The sequence below is a fragment of the Triticum aestivum genome, chromosome 4A, assembly GCF_018294505.1.
Source record: "Triticum aestivum cultivar Chinese Spring chromosome 4A, IWGSC CS RefSeq v2.1, whole genome shotgun sequence".
NCBI lineage: Eukaryota > Viridiplantae > Streptophyta > Magnoliopsida > Poales > Poaceae > Triticum > Triticum aestivum.
In genome coordinates this window covers 290,912,434-290,924,270 of record NC_057803.1, presented here as the reverse complement: position 1 = coordinate 290,924,270, position 11,837 = coordinate 290,912,434, and the positions used below count along the sequence as shown (strand labels likewise).

General features: G+C 42.9%; 1 protein-coding gene across 1 annotated transcript; it reads left to right on the top strand.

Moving 5' to 3' along the window:
* Positions 1–1,075: 1,075 nt before the first annotated feature.
* Positions 1,076–9,729, top strand: LOC123085987 (sister-chromatid cohesion protein 3). The gene is made up of 22 exons (XM_044507688.1): positions 1,076–1,275; positions 1,368–1,548; positions 2,411–2,523; positions 2,613–2,705; positions 2,860–3,023; positions 3,109–3,345; positions 3,523–3,667; positions 3,767–3,945; positions 4,549–4,691; positions 4,790–4,917; positions 5,013–5,186; positions 6,092–6,253; positions 6,333–6,533; positions 6,604–6,741; positions 6,845–7,045; positions 7,160–7,304; positions 7,426–7,532; positions 7,691–7,831; positions 8,434–8,699; positions 8,777–8,901; positions 9,007–9,282; positions 9,363–9,729. The coding sequence occupies exons 1-22, from the start codon at positions 1,243–1,245 to the stop codon at positions 9,374–9,376; spliced, it is 3,366 nt and encodes a 1,121-aa protein (XP_044363623.1). The 5' UTR covers positions 1,076–1,242; the 3' UTR covers positions 9,377–9,729.
* Positions 9,730–11,837: the final 2,108 nt, after the last annotated feature.

Genomic DNA, 11,837 nt, shown 5'->3' with positions numbered 1-11,837 from the left:
ACCGGATGCCTTTAGATCACCTATTCTGTCAAGGACCAACTTGACCTCATCGGCCATGAAATCCGTCATCAGAAATACATTCATTTGTTGGGTAGCTTTTGAAGTAATAATGTTCATGAAATCAGTGATACCTGCCACAAGGGTAAACAAAGAGGAAAAATAGTTAGACACGAGAGCCTTCAAGCCCTCCTCCCCTTCCACTACCTCACCATCCTCCTTCCTCGACCTCTTAATAGTTGTATTTTCTGATTTACGAGTTTAAATGGAATGTAGAGGTTTTTTTTTAAAAAACCTGTAACATTTGGAAAGGCCGATTTTTTTTCCTGGTGTTTTGTCTTCAGATTTGTGCGTTCTTCTCCGTAAAAAAAAGAAAAAATTCCTTATTTAACACTATCTTAAAATCTGCTTCCTTATTTGACACTGGATTTTTTTTCCTATTTGACACAAGTTCTAAATTTTATTCCTTATATGACATTTTGGTCCATTTTAAGCCTAAATGACACCCGAAAAGACTCTTTTGCCCCTCATGTGGTATGTATGTGGGGCAATAGCGCACACACGCAGCATCAGTGCGAGGGCAGAAGCACACACGCAATAACACATACACACGCACGCAACAACATGCACGTGCACACGCACGCAACAACATGCACGTGCACACACACGCACACACGCAGCAACACACATGCACGCACACACACGCAGCAACACGCACGCAACACACACATACACACACACGCATGCATCACATGCATAGGCACGCAACAGCGCACACACGCGTGCGCACGTACACACGCAGTAGCAAACACACACGCAGCAGCACACATGCACACACACACATGCAGCAGCAGCACACATGTACGCGTGCACCCACACATGCAACAGCACACGCGCACACACACATATCGCATGAAGGGCAAAATCGTCTTTTTAGGTGTCATTTAGGCTTAAAATGGATAGAAGTGTCATATAAGAAATAAAATTTAGGACTAGTGTCAAATAGAGAAGAAAAACTTTTTTAGTGTCAAATAAAGAACCAGATTTTAAGACAGTGTTAAATAAGGAATTTTCTCAAAAAGAAACACAAGGCGGAGTCGATCAGTTCACGCCTCCCCCCCTGCCCCTCCAAACTCGCTGCCTCTTCTTCCCTTTTCCATTTCCCTCCCAAACACGGACGTAGAATCCCGAAATCTCTAGGGTTTGCTCTCCCCGCGTCACCACATCCCCGTCCCCCCCTCCCGAATGGCGGAGACGATAGCCTCCATGCGCCGCCCGGTAACCCTTCTCCCTCCACGCGGTCGCTGAGCAGCTGGATCCCGCTGATTTTGGCTAGTATTTCTGATTTTGTTTCGTGCGTGCGTTTGCAGAAGCGTGGCCGCCCGCCAAGGCCGAGGGAGAGCGACTTTGTGACCGGCGAAGAGTTTGAGGACGAGGAGGAGGGGGAGGACCACGCGGAGGCGGCCGATGGGCTCGCGCCGCCCCGGTCTAAGCGCAAGCGCGAGGCGTCCGCCGCCGCCGCCGCCGCGCTCGAGGATTTGACCCTCATCGGTAAGGGGCATGTTGCGTTATTAGCCGTTCTGCCTGGAGTGGGTTTGGCGGCTGCCGCGACTGGGATTCTGTGAACCTGCTGCTAGGGTTTACCCCTTCCACAATATGGAAGTCTAGCTTTCCTGCTAATGTGATTTTAGTTGGGATTTATGGTGCCGAACGCTGCTTCTGCTGTAACAAGGATAGATTAACCCCGGTGTGTTTCTGCACGGTGAATTTTTGTTACATATGTGTCTGTCTAGTTTGCCATTTACCGCCATTATGTGCTAAATAGTTGGGTTTGAGGATTTTTGTTACATATGTGTCTGTCTAGCTGAAAATTGTCAATTCGTGTCATTTTGATCCCAATGGAACTCTGTCATCTATGAACTATCACAATTCACAATCCGGTTATTTGCCTCCAGTGGCAAAATTAGAAATTGTTGAGAAGCCAAGAACTGACAAGAGCCAGAGGCATGGATATGTTACGTGTAAGGACACATGGTAAGAGTAATGATTGTTAGATTTTCATGAACTCCATGTGATTTATGACTTACAAAGACTTTGGTGACCTTGTCCAGGAATATTTGACTCTAGACCATCATAACAGGAATGAGTCATCTCATATGAATCAATCTAGTTTTATTGATAGTTATTAATTAGGTCTGCAGAATGCATGATCGTCCTCAATATGCACGGTCCTTGCCTTATTTCCACAGTTTACTTCAACATGATGCCAGTGGCTTGTAGGAACAACAAGGCTTCATGTTAATTTAAGAAAATACGCCGAGATGTTCCTAGATTTAAAGCTTTACCTCAATGTAACAAACGATATTCCATCTTTCATCTCCGCTTGGTTTCCTTACAAACTCGCAACTTGCAGACATAGTCAAACATAATGGCAGGCTAATCAGCCATGCTGTCAAAAGATTGGTCGAGGATTATGAATCAAATCCAAAGTCAGTGCTATTTCAGATATTAACAATGTTATTTGAGGTAATACTAACTTGATACACTACTTATTGTTCTAGTTAAATTATAGTTGCAACGTTATTTTCATTAACCTGCAAATCTTACAATGACAGGTTTGTGGCGCCAGACATGATATATATGCAAGCGACCTTCATGAGGCAGCTGTGGATGACATTGTATTCAAACTAGCTGAGCTAGCAAGAAAAGTATCCTATTGTGAGATTTTGAAAGGAGAATCATCATCTGTGGCCATTTCAATTATCCAATGCACATAATCTATTTATCTACCCTATATTGTTCTACTGTTGTGCATATATGCTCTCTTCTGTTTGAGTTTTGTCAATCTTAACTTGAGAACAGGGTCTGGTGGATGATAATTATAGCTCAAAAAGGAAGGACCTTAAGAACTTCAAAGAAAATCTTGTTACCTTTTGGGATAGTTTGGTCCTTGAGTGTCAGAATGGTCCATTATTTGATGATAACTTATTCACGACAATCAAGGATTACGTGGTTGCAATATCATGGTAATTAGGTCTCACCAGTCACCATCCTTATTTTTTCCTTAGTCTTGTATACGTGTGTATAAGGTGCTAATTTGTTGTGCTTCAGTACTCCCCCAAGGGTTTATCGTCAAGTAGCTTCATTGGTTGGGCTCCAGCTTGTGACGTCCTTCATATCTGTCGCCAAGACTCTCAGTGGACAGCGTGAGACCACCCAAAGGCAGTTGAATGCAGAGAAGAAGAAGCACAGTGACGGCCCAGCTGTTGAATCTCTCAACAAAAGGCTATCCATTACTCATGAAAATATTACATATTTGGAGGAATCGATGCGTAAAATATTCAGTGGGTGAGGCTTTCTATTAGAGACCACTCACCCAGCCTTTTATTGTTTACTTAATTAAGTGTTCTAATCTTTCTTAAGTGATAGTATATTCATCGGTATCCAGAATCTTGCACATGTCATGCAATCTATACTTATCTTGGTCTAGCAGGCAACTAAACACTATTATTTTGCCACATGCAGGTTGTTCATGCACCGTTATCGGGATGTTGACCCTGAGATCCGAATGTTATGCATAAAATCCCTAGGTATTTGGGTTGTCTCATATCCATCACTGTTCTTACAAGATATATATTTAAAGTATCTTGGGTGGACACTGAATGACAAGGTAAAAAAGGTTTAATTCATTGATTAATTGTGCCCATTGATACCTTCTCTGTGATCAACGAGATTTGCAATCTTATTTTGTGCACTTCTTTGTTTATAGAATGCTGGAGTTAGAAGAACTTCTATTCTTGCCTTGCAAAGCCTGTATGATGTAGATGACAACATACCTTCTCTTGGTCTCTTTACGGAGAGGTTTTATAGCAGGATGATCCAGCTTGCTGATGATATTGATATTTCAGTAGCTGTGCCAGCTATAGGACTCATCAAGCAATTACTTCGGTGAGCTCACTTTCTCATGGCCTCCGTACTGAGGTTTCACAGCAAAATCTTTTGTGTGCCCAGTTGGGGTAGTTACCGCGCAAGTTCACATATTTTGCCATAGCCTTTTTAAGATGTGCTAAGAGTTGGGTTTGTCTAGCTTTTGATATCAAGGCCTGCTTATGAGGTTTTGTATGTACAAGTAAAATTCAATTTCAAGTAAGAAGTTCCGAATACTAATTTCTTGGATATCTGGCATAACATTCCTGTTGTCAAATGTTATATACAAGGACTGATGATTCCATTTTGAAATACGGGTGCGGTGTTTGTTCAAATGTTTTCATCATTCACTATCTGCACAGTGCACCGATTGCATCAATTTCTATGCCATCAGTTAAATTCTTTCATTTTGGATGTTTGAATGACAATTGGTTCAAAGCTATTTCATGAAAACACAAGCTTAAACATACTTGCAACTGGCTAAGCCGTGGCACTGGAAGTAGGAGTTACGTATTCAGAGCTGAAGCTCACATGTACAAGGCTACGAAAAATTTCATCATGTAGCTCAAATGCTTATGTGATTCTTGGAACATAAATGAAAAGTATTGTTTCCTTGCTTTGCAGGCATCAACTTTTGAGTGATGATGATTTGGGTCCCCTATATGATTTGCTTATTGACGAACCTCCTATGATCAGGCGTGCAATAGGGGAGTTAGTTTATGATCACCTGATAGCACAAAACTGCAAGACCCCTTCTGTAGCTAGAGGTACTCGTGTCTTGAAGGATTGAACTCTTGTGCTACCCTGTCTTCTTATCAAATAGTACTTGATTACTTCAGCCATTGATTATCCTAGTGCATTCCAGATGGGAACAATGAATCCTCCGAGATTCACATTAGTCGAATGCTGCACATCTTAAGGGAATTTTCGGATGACCCAGTCCTGAGTTCTTACGTCATTGATGATATTTGGGATGACATGAAGGCCATGAAAGTATGCTCCTCCGTTTATGCAACTCTATTTGGAAAAGATTGTACAGTGTTGTCAGTGTGACATTCTGTCACAATTACATTATTTTTGTTCTTCAGGACTGGAAGTGTATAATCTCCATGCTTCTTGATGAAACTCTGATAGCTGAGCTTACTGACATGGATGGAACAAATCTAGTTCGGATGCTGCGAGCCTCTGCTAAGAAGGCTGTTGGGGAAAGAATAGTTCCTGCAACTGACAATAGGAAGATGTACTATAACAAATCCCAAAAGGTATCAGTATCATCTGTGGTATCGTATAGTATTGGTGCAAAGTCTCACTGATTCATAATCTCATGGATAGTTTTAATTTTTAAATATCTGTAACATTGCCAACGGTGCTGTTGGCCTAGTTATTTCTTTAGTTCCAGTTTGCTAGATGTCATCTCTTCTAAGTACTAAGTAGTACTCCCTCCGTCCCAAAATTCTTGTCTTAGATTTGTCTAAATGCGGATGTATCTAGTTACGTTTTAGTGTTAGATACATCTGTATCTAGACAAATCTAAGACAAGAATTTTGGGACGGAGGGAGTACTACCTACATAAAGTAGGTTTGTTCCATGGGGTACTTCAATGTTTGGTTCCTGAGGCACAGAAAATGTCAGTCCTTCAAAAGTTATGTTTGAGAGTCTGATTAATTTAACCCTTCTAAATTTGTACCATGTCATCTCTATTTATGTAAGTTGCATTAGTGAATCAACTTCTGGAGATTAGCCCAGTGGTCTAAATTGGTAAATCATCCAGGATTGTGAAATTAATATTAAAATGGAAATAATACTGGTTGAATATGACCACCTTCTGATAAACACATTAGTGTATGTGTTGATTGCCAACTTACCTTTTCTATCATTATTAAGATGGAAAATGTTTTTTTGTGTGGGAGATGGGAAATCTTTTAAATTGCGCATTTTAAGCATCCAGATCCTACACATTAACCTTAATTTTTCTGATTTTACACCCTTTTCATGGTTTCCCCCTGTCTAGTTCAGCTTTATACTCCTTGATGTTGTTCAAGTTCTTCCTGTTGAACTCTGGATTATATATTGCTCATTATGTTTATTGATCTGCTATTTGTTCTTGTAAAACTGACACTTAGTTCAATTGTATCCTGCGGCATTACTAAAACATAAAAGTTTACAGGAGATATTAGAAAATAGCAAGAGTGACATAACCAATGCCTTGATGAAGAGGTACCCGCAACTTTTGAGAAAATACTTGCCTGACAAGGCCAAGATATCCCCTCTAATTGATATGATGATGCTTTTGAAACTTGAGATGTACTCACTGAAGAGGCAAGAGCAGGTCAGTTGCAAAAGCTATCACTCGTCCTTCTCATTCATTTTTTTATTCGACCAATAATCTTGTTTATAATTTGGTTCAGAATTTCAAGGCCGCCATAGATCTCATTGTTGATGCCTTCTTCAAACATGGTGACAAGGATACTTTAAGATCTTGCATCAAGGCAATAGCTTTCTGTTGCATGAAGTGTCAGGCGGATCTTCTAGATTATGCTGAAAATAAACTTAAGATTCTTGAAGATGAGTTGGTTTTGAAAGTCAAAACTGCGATCAAGGAAGTAGAGGTATGTCTTACTCATGCTGTCTGTATATGTACTGGAGCAGAAGATAATATGATGACTGTCGGCTTTGCAGGCAGGTGATGATGAATACTCTCTCTTGGTTAATTTGAAGCGACTTCATGAACTTCAATTGTCAAAACCTGTTAAAAATGATGGTTTATTTGAAGATATGTACCGAATCCTCAGTCATCTAAAAGAGATGGATAATGAGGTATGAACCATTGCACTGTTGAGATATTACTATTAGCACTTCAATCTTCCTTGCAGAATCAACTTTAAGGAACATATTGAGGTAATACTTGATGCTTGATTAGGTAAAGAGCTTTCTCCTCATCAACATGTTCCTTGAAGTAGCATGGTGCCTTCATGCAATTGGCGTTGAAAACCCATCTGAAACATCTATCGAGGGACTTTCTTCCAAGCAAAGGTCCCTCCTTGAACAACTCTATTATTTCTTGGTGGTTCTGTCCAATTATCAGAAAGAGGGAAGGAGCACCACTGTGCTTTCCTCCAGAGTAAGCCTTCTGAATTAAAAGTCAGCGAAGAGAGGAATGCATTATTTTTGTAACAATTGTATTCCTGCACTTAAGTTGACCCATTGACCGTTCAATGCCTTCTTTTGCTTCAAGGTCTGCATCATTACTGCAGAGATGTGGTGCTTGTTTAAGAAGTCAAAGTATTCTTCAACAAAGCTAAAAAATTTGGGTTATCTCCCACAATTAGAATATGTTCAGAAGTTTTGGAAACTATGTGAACAGCAGCTGAACATATCAGGTTATCTTGTCACACGCTTTTCTACTTCAAATTTAAAATATCTGTCCGGAATGGCGTTTCAAGAAATTTTGTTGCCTGGCTTCTTGCTAATTACTGAAATCGGCCAACTTTTCACCCTCAGATGACACAGAAGATGAAGACGCAAACGAAGAATATATTGAAGACACAAACAGGGATGCTGTCATGATTGCAGCTGCAAAGCTACTGCTTGCTGATACAGTTTCAAAGGTTTATACTGCAATTTCTGCCTGCGATAGGGGTTCTCATGCAACATTCTTCCAGATAGTTTGTTGGAGACTACCTTCTATGCATCAAACTTGGTTTACGTCCGTAGCGTTTTCTATTGGCAGATAAATGAAATTTGCAGCAATTTATTTTGTTTGCAGGATTACCTTGGCCCTGAGATTGTTTCACACTATGTATCTCATGGTGCAAGTACGACAGAGATCATCAAGCATCTCATTACCGCACTAAAGAAAAATGCAGACAGCGATATAGCTGCTCTATTCTTTGAGGCATTGAGACGGGTACTTTTGTTTATCTTTGAATGCACTTGCTATTTATTCACAAATTTACAAGTAGGTGGATATTTGTATGGTGTCTTATCTGTATGAACATCCTGCAATTTGTTCTCTGAATTACCCAATAACCTATCTTGAAATAAATAATAACTAAAAACCGCATCAGGAAATTATACTCATCCTGCATTATCGAGGATGCCATTAGTGATTGAAAATCAACTGATTGTAAACCAGGAACACATGGGGTCCTGTTGGTAACGTGGTTTGCTATTGTCATTGTATCTATTTAAACTTGTTTTTCATCTTTTGCAATGTTCTAAAGAATCATCTCCAAATATGTACTCCCTCCGTTCCGAATTACTCGTTACAGAAATGGATGTATCTAGATGTATTTTAGTTCTAGATACATTCATTTCTGCGACGAGTAATTTGGAACGGAGGGAGTACATTGTTTGGACATATGTGCTGACAGGAATGAATGGTAAATGCCTTTATTTTTGTAACTCACCTTTGCATTTGATTTTGTTAATTTATGTGCCATTAACATATACTCTTTATGAAGCGTCATCTATCTTGTGTCAATCATTGTTTGTTTTTCATCTAATTAGGCGTACGAACGGTATATGACCTATTTGCGCGAAGGAGAGAACCAAAACCTGATAGCCAAATCTTACTCGGAGTGTCAAGATCTTGCTAATCGGCTTGCAGGCTACTATGTTGGCGCTGTTCGTATTAAAAACAAGTCTGAGATCTTAAAGATTATCCAGTGCGGTGTTCAATTTGCCTTTGTGGACCTCCCAAAGCAATTGTCTTTCCTCGAGGCTGCTCTTGTGCCATTTGTTTCTAAACTTCCTTCGTCAGATATACCAGACATGTATGTTTTTAGCCCTGTCATTCGTGGTGCTGCCCTGATTTTGTGTTTCATTCTGAGTAATCTTTGTTTGCATGTAGTTTGACAGATGTACAGAAGAGGGCACAGGATATCGATATGAATGAAGATCCCAGTGCTTGGCGCCCGTACTTAACCTTTGTAGAACACTTACGTGAGAAACATGCAAGGAATGAGGTTTTCCACGGTGAGTTGAACTCTCTCTCTCTCTCTCTCTGAGCTGTAACTTAGGTTCCAGAACCACAGGAAGCTTTTCTTGTAGAAATTGTGGCTGATAGTGTTTCTGATCCAGAAGAAAAGGAGGAAAAGCCTGTAAAGCGCAGGGGCCGCCCGAGGAAGCCTAGAGATGAACCTGTGAGAAATCTTTTTGATGGAAACAAATCTAGTGATGAAGAGTCTGTTAGTGACTCTGACCAACGGGGGCATGGTGGAGATGACGATGACGAGGATGATGCTTTTGACCAGCCTTTGATCAACACGTTTAGGCCTTCCGCATCCAAGCTAAGATCGCTGAAGGGGGTTTCTCAACAGGGAACAAGCAGTCAGAGAAAAGCTCCTACGGCTTCAGGTAAAGTTAAAGGTTTTGCTCTTACCGGTTTATGGTTTCTTTCTGTCTGTCCATTTCCTGATCACAGCCTGTAATCTCAGGAAGCAATAGCTGATGAGGGTATGCACTAAGTCAGTCCTGTGGATCACGCATGACGGACATTCAGTCTCTAGTCGATTCAATGGACAAGGAGTTGCCGTGATCAACTCGTCACTCATGCGGAACAACAACGAACGGCCTTTGCTTGCTGTCAAATGTTTTTGTTTCATTGTGTCTAGGTGTCGTAGATGATTGTACTTAGGTGCTCACCCTCTTCTATAAACTATGTGCTTCCCCACTGTATATTATCTTGTGTAGTAACATTTGCAAGGGCCGGGTTTTCGTTTCCTTAGCGGGGGTCATTTCATGCATATGTACCCCGTAAGTATGTTGAGCTATTTGTTGGTAATGAAGAGTTTAATCAAACTACATAGCAGAAAGTGATGCCAGCAAGTTGTACTTGAATGAGACTTTGTTGGTACAAGTCTGAAAAGAGTCCTATTCTAACTGAGCTGCACTGCTAAAATAGAACTGATCGACAGAAGACGCCAGTGGCAACGTAACAACTCGAATCCATGATGCAGCTAAGGGTCTGTTCGTATCCTCTCGAGCTAAGGGCGTGTTTGGTTGCCCTGCTTGGTTGGCTGCATACACTTTTAGACTTGCATGGCATGATGTTTAAAGCACTCCTGGGCGTGGCTCCTTGGGAACGCGGTCATGCTCGAGAAGCTGCGTTGCTTCCTGGAGCACCGGTAGTTATTAGCCTCACTGCTCCCTCTCCCCACTCTCCCAACTCTAACAGGCGGCTGTAGATTGGAGGAGAGTAAGAAGACTATTGGACTCCATCACCGGCGAGCAGATCATCACCTGGCCTGCGATAATGGCGATAAGCACTTTTCTGTTCGTCATGCACTACTTTTTCACGTTCGATCCGGTGGTAGATTCGATCCACGACAGAGAGGGGAATGGGGAATAGAGGTAGATAAGCATGGCAGTTCATACGAGTTCATATTAGTTCATGCAAGATCGGAATAGAGGTAGATGCGGATGGAGTAGAAGGGGGATTTGGGGATTGGGAGTACACAACAGACACTGGCTAACCGTGGCGGCCGTTGAGGTGTGCGGAGCGGCGGGTCGAGTGGCTGGCCTTCATCTTCTTGTCCATCGCCGTGCGGGGCGGCGGGTCATCGTCGTCCTCGGCGGAGTCGAGGTCGATCTGCCAGGTACGACGACCTGGCTCCGACGCCCTCACTGGCATCTGCACCGGTTCTTCCTCCTCCTCAGGCTTCCAGCCGATGACTGCCGGCGGCACGATTGCCGTCTCCTAGTACACTGCGGCAAGACGGTCATTAGAAGCCCAGTAGTTCTTGTACTTGGACCACCTCTTCCTCTGTTTAGCGTCATCGGAGACGACCTGATTCATGGCCCAACGAATGATGTCGACTGCCATCACGCCCTTCGCTGGGTTAGGAATCAGCGTCTTCAACTCTTGTGCAGTGGCCCTCATGAGCACTACATCAGATTCCTTCTGCATGTCAGGCATGGAGCCGAAGTTCGAGCACACCTCCATGGTGTTCTCGAACTTGGTGCGGTCACCAACCGACCATCCGAGGAAGAAGGCCCTCCAGCCAATACCCCAAGGGAAGAGGTTGGCGTTGGAGCTGGAGCTGGAGCTTATGGCGATGGAGAGGAGGAAGGTTGATAGTGAGAGAAGAGAGGGGGTGGGTAAGTAGTGATGGTCAGGGTGAGTAAATATAGGCGCAATGAAGAGAAGGAAGAGTGACAGTCATGCAGTTTTGACCACATGCTCTTCAATAAGCCATGAACTCTGTGCTGTGCCTGGCTCCATGAATTGTGTGCAGATCGAGGAGAGCAATGAGATGGGCATGGAGGTGCTCCCGGCCGTTGACAACGAGGGCAAGCGGCCGATTCATCCAATGCCCAAGGTGGTGCTGCTGCCCACCGCCAAGGAAGAACCGAAGACGCCAACGGTTGGCGACGACGAGCGCATGGAGGAGCCCCCAACAACAAGCGCCACAACTACGGCCACTACCATGAGGAGGGTGGCCCAACTCACTTCTGCAAAGTGATCCTTGCACCGAAACTTGAGTGCATCCCCATGCCCCTGGACTTCACCAAGCACTTCGTCGCGGTGCCGACGGAGTTCAAGCTGAGGAACAACACCGACTGCTCCTGGAGGGTGACGGTGAAGCTGATGCACGACAGGGTGACCCTGAATCAGGGTTGGGCCACCTACACCGTCGTTCATCAGATCAAGATCGACTACATGGTGACGTTCAAGCTCCTGACTCCCGACACCCTCAAGGTCATCATCTTCGATGACGATGGCATTGAGGTGATCAACAAGTGCAGGAAGCACGACGAAGCCTTCACCGCCAGGGACTAGGGTCAGGGCACCTCCTTCCTAAGTACTATCGAGTCTGCTTTATGGTTTATGCATTGAACTGTTTGAACTATTGTTATGATGTGTGGTACTATGTTATCTGAACTATGTTGTTAAGTAGTTGATGCTCTGT